Source organism: Macrobrachium rosenbergii, chromosome 51 (genome assembly GCF_040412425.1).
Source record: "Macrobrachium rosenbergii isolate ZJJX-2024 chromosome 51, ASM4041242v1, whole genome shotgun sequence".
Taxonomy (NCBI): Eukaryota; Metazoa; Arthropoda; class Malacostraca; order Decapoda; family Palaemonidae; genus Macrobrachium; species Macrobrachium rosenbergii.
The window spans coordinates 7690144-7708291 of NC_089791.1; the positions used below are offsets into that span (position 1 = coordinate 7690144).

The 18148-nt window shown below is 40.2% G+C and overlaps 1 protein-coding gene across 1 annotated transcript; it reads right to left on the reverse strand.

Annotated features, from left to right (window-relative positions):
* Positions 1–13936: 13936 nt before the first annotated feature.
* LOC136832945 (ribonuclease Y-like) lies at positions 13937–14680 on the reverse strand. Its single transcript, XM_067094600.1, has 2 exons — positions 14315–14680; positions 13937–14164 (listed from the first exon to the last, which is right to left on the reverse strand). Exons 1-2 carry the CDS (start codon positions 14678–14680, stop codon positions 13937–13939), a joined length of 594 nt encoding a protein of 197 aa, XP_066950701.1.
* Between the last annotated feature and the right edge of the window lie 3468 nt (positions 14681–18148).

Consider the following 18148-nt stretch of genomic DNA (forward strand, 5'->3'; position numbering starts at 1 on the left):
TAGCTCAGTGTGAGTGTCAGATCTTTAGTTGCTTTATCTCTGAATTTTGCTATCACATATATACACTTTTGCCCTCTGGTGTTTCTATTTTCTCATAAAACTCATTTGTTGCACTTGCCTTTGCCCTTGCTACAGCCTTCTTTTGCTTCCTTCTTTGCATTTTTTCAAGCCAATTGATTATCTTCAGAATCAGTTCGATCATAAGCTATTTTCGCCTCCTTTTTCCTCTTGACCTTTTCCTGTGTATCATGATTCCACCACCAGCTCTCCTTTTCATCGGGTGGACCTCTACCAGATGCCTTTCCTAGTAACTCTTCTGCTGTTCTATGAATCATAGTGCTATTTTCTACCCGCTAAGTTCCTTAAATCTTTCTCTTATCTTATGGTCCTCTAGCCTCCACCACTTTATCTTTTGTTCTACTGTCCTTCTTCCCCCTCCAACTTGTCTTATCAGAAAGTCTGACACCACTAATCTGTGTTGCATACTAACACTCTCCCCTTTTATCATCTTGTAATTTTTCACTTTTGTTAGATGGCTTCTTCTATACATCAGAAAATCTATCTCTGTCTGTCTTCCTCCACTACTGTATGTTGCATAGTTGACATTTTTAAAAAAGTGTAGTTAATAGCCATATCAAAGCTACTATAAATTCTACTATTTGTTCTCCTTCCTCGTACATTTCTTCCATATCATGTCCTCCATGGATCCTACAGATATTTTCACAATTACACCCAATATGCCCATTTAAATCGCCTCTGATAATTAACCTTTCTTCTAAATTTGTTGGTGTTGTAATTTCATCCATCTCTTTCCAGAATTCATCCTTTGTTTCCTAATCCCTTCCAACTTGTGGGACATAAGCGCTTATTATACAGTATTCAGAACATGTCCCCCACGGCAAAACTTTATTTTCATCACTCTAGAACTTTTCCTTTCCACCTCTACGACATTTTCTTTCATTTGCTTGCTAAGAACAATTGTTACTCCACTATTTCCTCTCTTATTGGCACCACTGTAAAATATCTTGTAAGCACTGCTTATCTCACTTGATTTGTTTCCTATCCATCTTGTCTCTAGTACGAATAATATGTCCACTTTTCTTCAATCCACTTCCCTGCATCAGCTGGTCATGCTGCCAACGTTCAGAGTCTCAATTCTCAAAAATTGGACTTTCATCTTTAACTGCGATCGTCCTTGTCCATTTATCGAGGGGGTCAGGCGAAGACCCCTCACGTCGCGTGAATTGGGTATGCCCTGGCCTTCTGCTTCTAACTGTTCCTGGCTACTATTCATAGCTTCGGCAATAGGGTTTACAGCTGGATGCCTTACCTTCCACCAACACCTCACCAACTACCCGGGCTTGGGACCAGCATAGGATAGTACTGGCTTGCACCCCATGGAATGTTAATATACATAAATACATATATACATACATACATACATACATACATATATATATATATATATATATATATATATATATATATATATATATATAATGTATATATATATATATAATGTATATATATATATATATATTATATATATATATATATATATATATATATATATATATATATATATATATATATATATATATATATATATATATATATATATATATATATATATATATATATACACGAGGTATGTTCAATAAGTAATGAGAAAATGTCAGACGAGACACTAAATATAATTTGATAAAAATACTATTTCATGGTGAAGTACACATACATATATTCTATAAAATGACAAACTGGCAACTTTCTATATTTGTAGGTCTGAGTGCAGCGGTGAATGTGGTGGAACCAATCTGATCCGGTTTGCCGATCTGTGAACACTTGCAGGGAAACATGGAGCAACGTTACGCCATCAAATTTTGTGTCAAACTTAAGAAAACCAAACAAGAAGCTTATGGAATGTTAAAGGAGGTCTATGGGGATGAACAGATGAACCAAGCAAGTTTCTATTGGTGGTTTAACAGATTTTCTGACGGAAATGAACAGGTTGAGGATGAACCCAGATCTGGAGCACAGAAAAGTGCGCACAAGGAGGAAAACATTGAGGAAGTGCAAAGGTTAGTGATGGAAGACCGTCGAATATCTATGAGGATGCTATCTGAAGCTGTTGGTATTAGTATTGGCACAGTAGAGACAGTTCTGACTGAAGAGGAGTGGAGGAGTGGTCAGTGGTGGTTCCACCAGGACAATGCCCCATGCCACAAGTCAACGCTGGTGACCACCTGGATGGCCGACAGGAGAATGGAAGTGGTACAACACCCACCCTACAGCCCTGACCTAGCCCCTTGCGACTTCTTTCTGTTCCCACGCATGGAAGGCAGTCTCAGGGGAACCAGATTCCAGTCAACAGAGGAGCTGAAAGAGGCATCGGAAAGTTATCTGAAGGGACTACTGAAAAGGATTGGGAGAGACACATGCAGAAGTGTGTAGCTGTGAGAGGCAATTATTTTGAAGGAGACAAAGTTGTGTAAGCTTATGAAAATAGTGTCTCTCCTGACATTTTCTCATTACTTACTGAACATACCTCGTATATAGTGTGTGTGTGTATTCATGTACATACATTAATTATATATATATATATATATATATATACATTAATTATATATATATATATATATATATATATATATATATATATATATATATATATATATATGCATATATCCATATAAACATGTATATGTGCACACATTTATATATATATATATATATATATATATATATATATATATATATATATATATATATATATATATATATATATATATACTATAATGGATGGGTGCTGCTTTCATTTCTTTGGCCTCTTAACACAGAGGTCAGAATTTGATATCTTGAGGGGGTCACCCCCAGACACTGATAGGAGAAGTTTCGTGGTAGCCAAAGATGTTTTTGAGAGAAAAGGTCAGATCAGGTGGAGCTTAGATTTGTCATAGGGTTGACAGATATGCTAGGTGTCCCTTTAGCAATTTGTATCCCAAGACTCATATTCCTGTGAACTCTGTCTCCTGGTTTAATTGCTCCTTTCAGACCTGCCACATTTCTAACTCACCCGCTTCCGGGCCGGGGGCCATACAAGCAGCAATAACAACTCCAACAGATGATGGAAGGAGGCTGGTGAGTCAATCTCAATGATGACACACTGTCGCCTGCTACATCCTAAAGCTACGGTCGTAGTCTCTGTTAATGGCATTGCCCTGTGCTAAATTGCTCACAGCGGCATACTGTATCAAGTTCAGTCTGTAGATGTGCACACTGCACCCTTAGATTGGTGGTAAGTCCTGAAGTAGGAATTAAATGCCAGTTTCTTTTCTTCTTACTCGATTCTTTCAACACTGCCTTTTTGAAGATTTCATCTCCCAATTCAAAGTCTCCTGTGGCACATAGCATAATTAGTTCCCAGTGAACTATGTTCAGTAACTGAATTAATCTTTGCTTGGTGAAGTACATTAAACATTCCTCCATTGTATTAAATTCGAGCTCAGTATCATAAGGTAACATCCATCCAGTGTGATAAATTAGTGCAAGTGAGAGAATCTTTTGTGTATGAATTCTTAACTAGGAAAACTTTTCCAGAGACGTGTTATCTCGTTCCTCGGACTCTACCGCCTTCACCTTGTGAACGTGCCTTAGAGTTTTCCCCTCCGTCTTGACACCACCAAGACATCTTCTGAACTGACAGTCATAGCACTAGAGAACCGAGCCAAGGCTCTTTAATGTGTTATCACTGTGTGATCACTATTTCAACTTGAAAGCCAATTAACTGTAAATTTGTTACCAGATACTTGTTGCACTCTTTTGTTGTGTTGTATCCCAGCCAGAATTTATTTTATCTCAATTATTAATTGTAAATGCTGTTGGTATATTACGTGTTGCTCTTATTGTGCTGGATTGCACAAAAATCAATCTACTTGCTTGAATTGTGTGTAATAAATTAATTTAAGTTAATTAATGGGTTTTCTGGCGACCTTCCCTTTTGTCTTAAATGTAATAAGAAGGTGAGTTTTCTTGTTATCAGTTACATTGTGTTTACATATTTGGCACTGGGTATTGGCCCATAATGCACTCTCAATCAATATTCATTTTAATCATCCAAGCCTGACCAAATATATATATATATATATATATATATATATATATATATATATATATATATATATATATATATATATATATATATATATATATATATATGTGTGTGTGTGTGTGTGTGTGTGTGTGTGTGTGTGTGTGTGATTTAAGATTGGCATGGAAGTCACTCTGTAGTGTCTGTCATCTGTGAAATATGTGAATCTGTTCAAAACCTCTGAGAAATCCACAATCTGTCTTTGGAATCATTCCGCCCAGAATTCTTCCACCCCTGCAGGACTCATGAGAAATGCCCATTGGATTATATTATAATGTCTTCTTGAAGACGTCTTCACGACTCCAGGATCCTGTGAAGCCTTCTGCAGCTCCATAAAACTCTTTTCTTTATTATTGTGAAGGAAATCCAAAGGCTACAGAGCCTGGAGATTGTCTTGAAGCCTTAGGAAGCCACTGGAGCCTCCGGAATTCCCAGAAGCCTTCGGTATTCCCAGAAGCCTTCGGAATTCCCAGAAGCCTTCGGAATTTCCAGAGGCCTCCGGGATTCCGAATGTGCATTCAAACATAAACAAGACAGAGTTTTAGTATTATACATATAGACTAGACCATCCGTGACCATGTTAAAAATTTATATTAACAGATGAGTAGTTTAAGTGAGAAGAAGAAGAAAGAATTGATAGAAAGAATTTACTTTCTAATCTTTGCTCTCTTACATAATTAAATCGTTAAGAATCTATAGCATATAATATTTAGTATATCTCAATTAACTCTAATCAAAAGATGAAATTTTCGTCGTTTATTTAATTTTTTCATCTTTTCTTCCTCATTAGATGATAATGAGATTGACCTGGAAGTCAGTACTACTGGTATAGAGATCGCAACTCCAGATATATACCCTCTATGTTCCAAGTGGATCTTGTCCTAATCATTCTTGTCATCGCAGAGTAACAGTAGGGAATCTGGGAATTCCAAAGTTTTCTGGGAATTCCGGAGGCTTTTGGGGCTTTCCAGAAGCTTTAAGACAATCCTCATTTCTATAGCCTTTGATTTCTTGCACTATACTAAAGACAGAATTTTATGGAGAAGAAATCGGAGACAAAAGGCTTTGAAGATTTTTTTGGGGGGAATCCCACGTTTTTGCAGATGAATAAGCCCATATTCTTGGAGATGAAATCGGGAGGCTTCTGGGGCTTCTGAAGGCTTCAAGACAAACTCCAGGGTTTGAAGTCTTTGGAAACGCCCACTGGATTCTCCAGGAATGCTTCAGGAGCGGAAGACTGCTTCAAAGTAACCTGGAGTCATGAAGATGTCTTCAAGAATACCCAGAAGTCTTCTCTCGTCGCCGGGAGATGTCTATATATATCAGTAAGAGGGAATCCCATAAGATGATAGAAGACGACTCGTTAAAGTAAAGAAAGTGCTTATGTGTCAGAAAAACAACACTAAGTAATGGTTAACGTGATGTTAAAATGATCTAAAACCTTCGGGAATTTCCTTGAAGACATTTTGGAATCCTTCAATCTCCAGCTCCTGAAGGAACGAGAGAGATGTCATTCGTGCATGGGCCGAACTCCAAAGACTCCAGGAACAATCACTGAGATGCTTCAAATCGCCTGGAAACCTCCAGAGACAGCAAGTGTCATATTTGAAAAGCTGAGTAAGAGAAAGCAAAGAGTATGGTAAAGGGCAGGGTCCGACCCAAAGGCCGCTTCCTTGGAGGAAGGCAGGTATCCTGCCAGGCTAGGGGAGCGGGCTTGGAGAGGGCCCAAGTCCCTCAGGGATGGGCCTCAAAAGCCCCCAAGGCTCGCCAGTCTTTTGAGGGCAGCTTTGAAGGGAAGGGTCCGACCCAGAGGCTGCTTCCTTGGAGGAAGGCAGGTATCCTGCCAGGCTGGGGAAGCATGCCTAGAGATGGCCCAAAACTTCAAGGATGGGCCCCAAAAGCCCCCAAGGCTCGCCATTCTCTTGAGGGCAGCCTTGAAGGGAAGGGTCCGACCCAGAGGCTGCTTCCTTGGAGAAGGGCAGGTATCCTGCCAGGCTGGGAAAGCAGGCCTGAAGAGGGCCCAAGAACTTCATGGGTGAGGCCCAAAAGCCCCCAAGGCTCGCCAGTCTCTTGAGGGCAGCCTTGAAGGGAAGGGTCCGACCCAGAGGCCGCTTTCTCGGAGGAAGTCGGGTATCCTGCCAGGCTGGGAAAGCGGGCCTGGAGAGGGCCCAAGAACTTCAAAGATTGGTCCTAAATTCCCCATAATTATTATTATTACTGTTTCTTCTTCGTCTGGACTTCCTCCGCTTTTTCCTTCCACCTCCCAATTCGGCAGAGCAGTTCTTCATCTCTTAGGTCTCATCTCGAACGAAAGCAATTTTCCCTCTTTCGTCGATGAGTTTTTCCTTCGAAATGACAATTTGAGGTTCCTTCTCAGCCAAGTCCCGTTGGAGCAGTTGAGTTCAATCGTCCGGCTTCTGGACCTTCGACTGGACACCTAAATTATCCCTCTGGGCCTCTTGTCCAAGACTGTTGTCCAGAGCACCATTTCTTGCACAAGAAACATGTTCTTGAAGTGAGGCTTGAGGTCGTCCTTCCAGCTCTTTCCTCATCTTCTTTCTCTCCGCTTCATGGGCCTTCACCATTTCCTCGAGATAGGCGATGTAGACCTAATTCACATTTTTTTCGTTTTCCAGTTCGAGCATTTTACCTTTGTTCTTTTCAAGTTCTGTTTCTTGGTGAACGAGAAGTCCTCCAGTTGTTCGATATCCTTTTCTTTCTTAATCATGGCATCCTCTCATTCTTCATTTTTCTTCTTTAATCATTCGTTATTTGAGGAAAGGTCCTTATTTTTGCTTTCAATTTTCCTTATCATTTCCTGAGCATCAACAGGAGCTTTCCTTAACTCAGTCTCTAGATGTTTTTGGATATGAAATTCTTTTGGATATGAAATTCTTCCTTCCGAATGGTGTCATCAGTTTCAGTCTGGTTGTTCGAGTTCCTGAGAGCAGACTTAATCGTATTGGCCTTTCCACATAGATGGCTAGTCAGTCCAAAAACATTTTTAACGATATCTTGTCCAAAGTTTTGAACTCCCTTTATAAACAATAACACTGATCCAAAAATATTCATAGACAACAACTGCGCACAAACGTTTTTCAATACTGAAAACGTGGTTACATTTCCCTTTACTTCTTCAAAGCATATAATTTTGTTTACAGATTATTCTAACGGAAACTGGAATAAAAATGGGAGAAAAAGACAAATTTCCAAAATATGTTTGCGAAAAGTGTTGAAGTCTTCAGTTCAAACGAAATAAGATTCGAAAGGAAAAGAATTTGTCTTGTACGTTTCTAGGAATGGACTCGGAATCTAGACTAAAAATACTGACCAGACCTAAAAATTACTTATGGGTGTCTCTCATTAAATCTGCTTTATAAACAATTGAATAAAATCGTTAAGAGCCTCATATCTATGCATACATAATGGAATTAATTAAGCAATGGCATTTTACCTTATATACACGATCGTATTCATGCTCATTCATTCATAGATACACACACACACAACACATTGCATTGACACACACACACACATATATATATATATATATATATATATATATATATAAATATATATATATATATATATATATATATATATATATATATATATATATATATATATATATATATATATATATATATATGTGTGTGTGTGTGTGTGTGTGTGTGTGTGTGTGTATGTGTGTGTTTCTCTGTGAGTGTTTGTGTGTGTGTATATGTGTAAAAAGGTCCTATAAATGTAGGCATCTTAGTTGCCATCAAGAGGGTATCTAGGAAAAGGCATACGTATATCATATCACAGTTTATTATTTAGCAATGTCACATTACACCATTTAGGCTAATCTGAGCTAGAAAGACACTCTTCTTTTTAGCTCAGTTTAGCCTGATGATGCTAATGTGACATTGCTAAATGCCGTCGGTAATAATAAAGAGTAATATGATACGTATGCCTTTCCTGGATGCCCCTTTGATAGCAATATATATGGCATTTAGCAATGTCACATTGCATCATCAAGGCTAAACTGAGCTAAAAGAAGAGTGTCTTTCTTGCTCAGTTTAGCCTTAATGATGTAATGTGATGTTGCTAAATAATAAACTGTGATATGATATACGCATGCCTTTTCCTAGATAACCAACTTGATGGCAACTAAGATGAATACATTTATATGACCTTTTTACACATACAGTATATACACACAAGCACACACACACAAACACGCACAAAGAGACACACACAAGCGCACACACACACACACACACATATATATATATATATAAATATATATATATGTGTGTGTGTGTTGTGTGTAATATGTAAATGGTATCTTTCTGAATGAATGAGCATGAATACGAGCGTTTCTATAAGGTAAAATGCCATTGCTTAATTAATTCCATTATGTATGCATAATGGAAAAATATGGTAAAGAAAAAGGCACTTTCCTTTTTAATCCACCAAGGAACATTTGCTTGCACATCAGCATGTCCTACACACTTTTAAAAAGTGCCAAGTGAACAAAAAAAGAGGGAAAATGCCTTTTTGTACCCTCAAGCAAGGGAACTCAAACCCAAGTACATGGAAGTCCATGGTACAATAGCTAGGGCACAGTCCAAGGTTAGATAACAAGGTTTGCATTCAGAGTCAGCTTCTCTTAGAAAGGTTGCCTGCGATGGCTAAAGGGTCCTTTCCACTCACTGGTTTGATTTCGGAGTGTCCTTCTCCCAGAAGCGTTGCTTCCAAAGGTTAAAGAGTCTCCTCTACCTTAAGTCGTGTATCCAGGGATGTCTCACCCTGAAGAATGCTGCTAAGGAAAATTCACATTAACCCTTAAAATAATATATATATATATATATATATATATATATATATATATATATATATATATATATATATATATATATATATATATATATATATATATATATATATGAATATAAGAAGGCCCATAAAACACTATTTAAACGTTGCAACCTGAAATATATGGTTGCAACGTTTAAATAGTGTTTTATGGACCTTCTTATATTCATATTACACTAATGTATTACAGGAAGAGACATTCATATATATATATATATATATATATATATATATATATATATATATATATATATATATATATATATATATATATATATATATATATATATATATATATATATATATATATATATATATAGAGAGAGAGAGAGAGAGAGAGAGAGAGAGAGAGAGAGAGAGAGAGAGAGAGAGAGAGAGAGAGAGAGAGAATACTACAGAAAAATAAAGGATATAATAAACTCTACCAGATAAAAACTGAAATAGTTCAAGATTGCATCAAAAGAGAGAGAGAGAGAGAGAGAGAGAGAGAGAGAGAGAGAGAGAGAGAGAGAGAGAGAGAGAGACAGACAGACAGACAGAGAGAAAGAGAGAGAGAGAGAGAGAGAGAGACAGACAGACAGACAGAGAGAAAGAGAGAGAGAGAGAGAGAGAGAGAGAGAGAGAGAGAACTTAGGAAATAATAAAATTCATTTGATAAAAACTGAAATGGGTCCAGATTGCATCAAAATAAAGAGAGAGAGAGAGAGAGAGAGAGAGAGAGAGAGAGAGAGAGAGAGAGAGAGGGGGGGAAATGATAAAATTCATCTGATAAAAACTAATATAGTTAAAGATTGCATCAAAACAGAGAGAGAGAGAGAGAGAGAGAGAGAGAGAGAGAGAGAGAGAGAGAGAGAGATATAAAAAATTAAAGGAAATAATAAAATTCAATTGATAAAAACTGAAATGGGTCCAGATTGCATCAAAATAAAGAGAGAGAGAGAGAGAGAGAGAAAGAGAGAGAGAGAGAGTTAATGATAAAATTCATCCGGTAAAAGCTAATATAGTTAAAGATTGCATCAAAAGAGAGAGAGAGAGAGAGAGAGAGAGAGAGAGAGAGAGAGAGAGAGAGAGAGAGAGAGAATGTTCTTAACATCGAGGGAAAAGACTAAACGAAGAGTATTAAAGCTTTCAGGGTGAATGTTTCCGATAAATAGAGGGAGAAGGGAAAGGGAAGGTTTGGGGTTCACCAGAAAGGAAGCGATAGAGTAGTCTCCTGAAGTAGGGAAATCATTGTGCCTCATGAGAGAATTGTTTCTTGGGTGCCCAGTGAACTATACAGTACGCCTGAACAACATCTCTCATTAGTACTATGCTTTAACATTAGGGTAAGCACAATATGAGCTATACCATATATATATAACACCTAGCACTCAGAGTATAAGCAATAAATGTAATGACTAAGATGACTTACCTTGATATCATATCTATTTAAACAGGGAAATGGAGGTCACCTTCCAAACCAGTCAAGTACCATTAAGTTGGATTTATTTACAAACTGAGCAATAAAATAATTAATATGAAATGGCAAATTGAGCAGCGAACAAGGCACATACAATATGAAATAAAAGCAAGACTATGCATAGCAAATAAATAAATCTGAAATGGCTACAACCCTGAAAGAGTTTGACACGTAAATGAAAACCAGTGCTGTTGAGACTGGCTGATAATTCTAGATTTAGCGCAACATGAACTCAAAGAGGAACTGTGTCAAGTGCCCCTGGGCCACTGATAGTCAGAAGACTCTTGCATGTAGCAAGATGACAGTGAAACTTCTAAGGCTATTTGTTTCATTAGGGCAGGGACAGACCACTCGAAGAGCCAGACAACAGGATTCTGGAAAAGAATTCCAGGTTAGCATTCATATCTAATGACTTTCTCTCACATGAAATTACTTATGCACGATGGAGAAAATTATCATTTAGATTTAATTAGCACATGGTAACACTATGGTGGGAATGCTCTAATTATTATCACAGAACTAATTAAATTTAAGCTTGGAACAAGTCATGAGGGTAAATGTGCATGCTAGGCTGTGGGGAAACAAAGGAGCTTTGTTTAGGAGAACAAAAAGTTAGAAATACTGAAAATGGAGAGAAATTAACGAGAAAGGGAAAGAATCTGGCATTAATTGCAACTTCAAGATGTACCTTATTGCATCTGTGCATGGAGCTCGCTTGCAAAAGATGAATTTCGGCTGCAGAAGTTCCAACACATGGCCAGTATAAAAGGGACAGAGACCACACCAACTGGGTGCTTTTGTGGTCCGCAACGGAGTGACATTCGAGGTAGCCAAGACGCTCCCATTTGATTTCTAGGGCTGGGCACAAGGACATCGGTCAATCTAGAAGAAGCAGTAATCGCCAGCACAAAGGTCGAAGGGAAATAGGTATTATAGCTAAGGCTACTAGGGTTAGCATAGCAGCCCAATTACAGTCCTGACTGGCATTTCTGTCCCTAATGACTTTCTGTCCCCCAAAATCATATGATGCGGGGGTAAAGACGTCGGCATTGTCCGCCTCCTAGTGGGGTCTCCTCCAACCGCCATTAAATTTGATTTCCTAGCTAATGGCCTGAAGGGATGAATTTTCTAAATATGTGAAAGCTCCCCCCTTTAAGAAGGCATTCACTCTCTTTTGGGCGTGCAGGCCTTGGCTAAGTAAGTTATTCGTTTTGGCTAGTCAGTTAGCTGCCCTAAATGAGTTGTATTTTTGCAATGCAGCTAGCTAAAATGACCTACCTAATGGCTAGGAGGGGATACTAGTTTGCTAACTTACTACAACAGAGCCTAGTGCCTATGCAAAGGTATCTGCAGACTTCTACTGGCTGTCTCTGAAGACAGGGGGGTGACTATTCCTAGGCAAAGGGTACATGGAAAATGTGTCTTGTTGACATGGTCTACTATCCTACTGTTCTGACACTAAATTAAATGACACTGGCCTAACTAAATGCCATTAATTATGGGTTACACAATTCCTTATGGAATAACACATGCAATAATTTTGGACACGAGCAGCCTGAAGGGTTAATTATGTTAAGTGGTTAGGGGTGTACCAGCTTGAGTATTGGACAGTTTTACCATAAGGTCATTATCAAGGTTAGTACTACAAGATCGCCTAGGGTGTTAGATGTCAGGCTACTTGTGCAGAGATCACACAGGCTACCTCCTCTGGGTAGGTGCCAAGATCACTCTTGGAAAAGGCATTGAGCTAATGGGACACGAGTGCCAAGGAGGGCTTGTGGCTCTTATTGGTTTGTTGGATCTCTTCCACCCCTCCTTCTTTCTCGGGTTCCTCCAAGTGCCGTCAGAAGCAGGATCAGAGGTAACCCTAAGAGCTACAGGGAGGCTCCTTGCTTCAGTTGCTGTGACAACTGTCATAAGGGTAAAGCCAGCATCTGCACCCCGGCAGGACAGTTCCTGGTCGACCAGAGAAAGTGTAGCATTAAGGTCTGCCAGAGGTTCTTCTTTGGCAGATGAAGGTGATTGAGAAGAAGAAACATCAGGGGTCGGAGGCTCACAATTGGCTATGATCAATTCAGTGAGGTTTGGAGGATCTCCCGTAGGAGGATCAGTGACATGATTTGGATCCGGCACTGGCACTAACTTGGGGCCAGGCACAGAGGTTAAGGTTAGTGGGGGCGCTATGTCCCAGACAGATGGAACTTGGCACTGCTCAGGGTTCTCTAGTGGCGCTGGCAGAGATTTGGAGTCAGGCGTGGCTGACGAGGGAACCGGGGGTGCAAAACCCCTTGGTGTACCCGAGATGGTGTGAGACAGAGATTCCTGTCTTAGGTGGAGGGCAGAGACTCTTAAAATGGTTCTGGGTGTGGTGTCCACTGCATGCTTGCTAGGGCACCTTGACCAATTCTCTGAGTGCCCTGTTACATTACAAGTCTTGCAGTGGTACCTAGCGATTTTCCTTCATGGTGAGGGAGGAAACTTTGGTTGGCCATCCTTTTGTGAGGAGCGAGGACAGGGCCTAGAGTTGCACGGAGAGTGCCTCTTCCGTTGAAGAATTTGGTGAACGAAAGGTTGGGCTGACAATGGCATGCCTGTCACGGTGGGGGTGTTCCGGTCAGGTGGTTTTGGAGTTAAGGCCTCCCTGGTGGAGGTAGCTAGGCAACAGAGTGGCACTGGGGAAGGACATTGCCAGAGGTGGTCTCGTCCCAACAGGAACTCCACTCTGTGCCTGATTTTGTTCACCACGCCAGTGCGGTGAGGTTGCATGCCCCTCTTTTCATCAGCAGTGGCACTGGCTGGCACTGGGGCCCATTCAATCAGGCTAATATCTGAGCCAGTGCATACCATAACCAGGAGGTGCACTGGTAAGCTAGAGCCATCCAGGGGTGCCATGGAGATGGACTGAGTCCACACCTGCTCAAGGTGAGATATTTGACGGCACAGCCGCGGAGGCTATGGTACTAATCAGGTTGACTTGCTTGGTAGAGGGGATATGCTTTGGGTAACCAGGATATGTGGCAGTATAGTGCTCTGGAGTTCCCCAGTCTCAGCAGGGTCCCTTTGAATGGGCTGATATCCCTATGGTGACTGTCGATGGAGAAGACTGAGTGGATATAGAGGGAGAGGAGTTCTGGTTGTTTGTACTAGGCTGCCTATTGTTGCCCAGCTTGTAGTGGCCATCAGAATCAGTGTGCCCCAACTTCTTGCAGTGGGTGCATGTAGGTCTTTTAGGCAGTCTGTTCTTCGGGCGAGTCGAGCCTGAGAGGTACCCAAGTGGCACTATGCGCCGCTGAGATGTGCTGTGGGACTAGTTGTAGGTTTCCCATGAATCGGCCATACGGCAGGCTTCCATGAGTGTGGCGGGCTGCTTATCACCAAGATACACAGCAAGGGGCCCAGGCACACATTGGAAAAGAACCTCCAGCATGGTCTGATTGAATAGGTCCTCGAAGGTAGTGCATAACAGGGAGTCAAACCAGCAGGTACCAGACTGGGTCTTGTGACAGGTCTATTAAGTTCAGGACCAGCTGACTTCCTTGGCAAGACTTCGGAACCACTGTCTCCATTTCTCTGGGGTTATATCGTAGGCTTTCTTCATAACCTACAAACTTCTCCCATGTTGTTTCTTTGACTCTTCTCCAGTGAGCTGCTTGAGCTTTTCCTTTCATGTGCTTGGCAAGCACTAAGGCCCCCTCTGTCTCGGTGGTGTTGTAGTTTTCAAAGAGCGACTCTATTTCCTCCAACCATGCTTCTGGCTCTTCCTCAGTCCACTTGGGGACTAGGGAATTAATGCTTGAGATCGGAGTATTTGGTGCAGCAGGTGTAGGGTTGGAGGCTTGTTGGATCACCCTAGCTTCAGCACTTTCCTTTCTTGCCTTCTCCAGCTCAAGCTCCCTTTCTTTGAGAGCTAGCTCACTTGCCTTGAGAGCTTGCTCGCTTGCCTTGAGAGCTTGCTCGCTTGCCTTGAGAGCTTGCTCGCTTGCCTCGAGAGCTTGCTCGTTTTCCTTTAGGGCTAATTCATGCTGTCTTCTCCTCTCTTCTCTTGCATCTTCCAGTTGCCTCTTTTCTTCAGCATACCACCTCTGTTCTGCTCTTTCATTCCTCACTTGCTTGGCCAAGTTGTCCGCCTGTTTCTTGACCCACTTGGAGAGTTCTGGTCCCGTGAGACTTGCCTTCTCCAGATCCATGAAGGTTCTGTAATGCTCTGTTGCCATGGTTCTGGTAGGTAAGGGAGTCTACTTTGGTTAACTGGACGTACTTTGGAATTGAGGAAGTGTCCCTCAGGTTAGGGTGACACCCAAGTGGTGTGGCACCTTTTCAATAAGGTGGCACTGTGGCTGAGTGTGCCATGCAAAGGTCACACTGATGGAGCAATCCTAAAGGAATAATGATTCTTATGGGTGGATACACTGGTAAAGTGGAAGTGATCCTGAAGGAGCATAGGTCCTTATGGGCAGATACACTGATTTGGCACTCTGTATCTCAGATACAGGTGCAGTGGCTTATATGGGAGGACCATGTCTGGTGGCACTAGGGTGTCGGTGTGTTCTGGGGAACAACACTAAGAGGCAGTGCAACCAAATTGCACTGAAGGAAATGGCACTCTGCCCAAGGCAGTGTGAGAGTAATGAATAAAAGGGAAAGTGAAAAGGTAAGCGCTTCTGTAACTTAGTCGTTGGCAGTGCCTCAGATTAGTGGCACTGTGGAAGGAGAAACCCTTGAGCTTGCACTTGTGGCTGGCTAGTTCTAAGAACTAGTGGCTGCTCCCTGACATGAGGAAAGGAAGGTTTTGGGGTTTGCACTCAATGTGCAATTTGGTGCTTGCTGGTGCACACAAGTCTTGGATAATGGAAACCCACTCGTGCACAACAGTTGATAACTGTTATTAAATGGTTGTAAGTTCGTTCTATGAAACGCACGAGAGCTCACTCCGCTGGCTGAAGCACTTAATGTGAAAATAGATATTGGAGACAAGTACAATGAACATGGGTTCATATACAAATTTGCGCACTATGTGGGAATGAGTAAAAGGAAGAATTGATGGGGGATCTAAAAGATCAAAGTTTTGGTTACAAATGGAAAAAAAAATTATTGCACTTGGCTTTATGAATTAATGGGTCTATTCTCCAATACTCGGTGATTATTATTACTTTGCGCTTATTATGATGGAGGAATATTAGAGTTCTTTCACTCTCTCTCTCTCTCTCTGAGAGCATATTTGTATTGGAATGTATTCATTACGTGATTTAATTTACTCTAATTACTTCTTACGATAAACTGTGTTTTGAAAAATTATGCTGTTACTTTTTTTTTCCCTTAAAATGTACTTTTGGTATTTGCGCAGTTTAATACCTAGCCCCGTCATGACAAGTTATATGGTGGAAAGGGTTTTCAAATTACTATCAACATATTTCGTTAGGTTTTACATTGGGGGGCGAAAAGAAATGGAATTTCGTTCGGCGAGTAAACGATGAGAAGTGGAACGGAATGCGCGGGAGAGAAACAGCTGATGGCTACTGGTGGTGTCAATCACTTTATACAACAATCGATTGGTGATTTAAAATTTAAGGAAAAGAACACTAAACTTTTCTGACTGAATTATTGGTGCTGATATGCTGAATCGAATTATTTAACTTAAAACATCAATAATGCTTTTACTTTACCTAAAACATTAAATGTAAATCTGAAATAGATATGGCGGTCTTGGAATTGTGGGAGTGAGACGATGGAAAGCGCATGCACCGAGCTGTTAGTAGTTGTTACACGTATTTTAACAAACACGAATTTTCGAAACTACACTTCACTAATACAGGAATTGTACACATCCTCTGCCGTAACTGTTTTTGAACAACACACTTAGCTAATTGTTTACAGGCAGCACATGCAATAAACCCCTGGCAAAGTACTTACTAATTCCTAAATATCAGTCTTCTGGCATCACAACGCAGCTGCTATTCTCACAGCATGAAATTTCACGGGCAGTTATTCTGCGTCACTAACTTAAGAACTTTTTGGCACTCTCGCCTTTATCCTTATAATATTCTAACTAAAAAAATTCCTACAAATCACTTCTTTTCAAGACACTTCTTCCCTATCTGTTCATAAAGTATCCTCAATATTACAACAATTATTATAATAACCCTTACCTTGTTATTTTTAGCTTCAGTTCTGTCACCCTTTATATTTTGCCTTGTGAATAATGGAACTGAATCATTTATGAAATATGTCATTCCTTGGTTCATCTTCCTTCCTAGTCTAGTAATAGCAAAGCTAGCTCTTGTTACTAGTTGACTAAGAACCTGGCAAGTTCACCACTGTTATATTCTGAGGACGTTTGGAAGAATGAAATTTGGTTTTAAATGTAATTTGCCTTAGGGGCCAACACCTAGTGCTCAGAGTATAAGCAATAAATGTCGCTTTTCAAACCAGTCAAGTAACGTTAAATTGAATTTATTTACAAACTGAGCAATCAGAAAATTAATATGAAATGGCTAACTGAGTAGCAAACAAGGCATATACAATATGCAATAAAAGCAAGACTATGCATAGCAAAAAATAAATCTGAAATGGCTACAACCCTGAAAGAGTTTGACACGCACATGAAAACCAGTGCTGTTGAGACTGGCTGATAATTCTAGATTTAGCGTAACATGAACTCAAAGAGGGAACTGTGTCAAGTGCCCCTAGGTCACTAATAGTCAGAAGACTCTCGCATGTAGCAAGATGGCAGTGAAATATCTAAGGCTATTTGTTTCATTAGGGCAGGGGCAGACCACTCGAAGAGCCAGATAACAGGATTCTGGAAAAGAGTTCCAGGTTAGCATTCATATCAAATGACTTTCTCTCACATGAAATTACTTATGCACGGTGGAGGAAATTATCATTCAGATTTAATTAGCACCTGGTAACACTATGGTGGGAATGCTCTAATTATTATCACAGAACTAATTTAATTTAAGCTTGGAAAAGTCATGAGGGTAAATGTGCATGCTAGGCTGAGAGGAAACAAAGGGGCTTTGTTTTAGGAAAATGAAAAGTCGGAAATACTGAAAATGGAGAGAAATTCATGAGAAAGGGAAAGGCTATGGTGTTAATTGCAACTTCAAGACATACCTTATTGCATCTGTGCATGGAGCTCGCTTGCACAAGACGAATTTCGGCCGCAGAATTTCCAACACATGGTCAGTATAAAAGTGACAGAGACCACACCATCTGGGTGCTTTTGCGGTCCGCGATGGAGCGATGAGCGAAGTCACAGAGACGCTCCTATTTGATTTCTAGGGCTGGGCACAAAGACATTGGTCGATCTAGGAGAAGCAATAACCGCCAGCACAGAGGTCAAAGGAAATAGGTATTATAGCTAAGGCTACTAGGGTCAGCATAGCAGCCCAGTTACAGTCCTGACTGGCCTTTCTGTCCCTAACGACTTTCTGTCCCCAAAATCATACGATGCGGGGTTAAGGCGTCAGCATTGTCCACCTCCTAGTAAGTATCTCCTCCAACTGCCATTAAATTTGATTTCCTAGCTAATGAGCTGAAGGGACAATTTTCTAAATATGAAAATATATATATATATATATATATATATATATATATATATATATATATATATATATATATATATATATATAAATATATATGTATATAACACACACACACACACACACATATATATATATATA

Coding starts and splice junctions, on each gene's coding strand:
- LOC136832945 (XM_067094600.1), bottom strand. CDS start 14,680: ATGGCAACAGAGCATTACAGAACCTTCATGGATCTGGAGAAGGCAAGT. Junction 14,165..14,314: donor AGGAAAGTGCTGAAGCTAGG/GTGATCCAACAA, acceptor AACACCACCGAG/ACAGAGGGGGCCTTAGTGCT.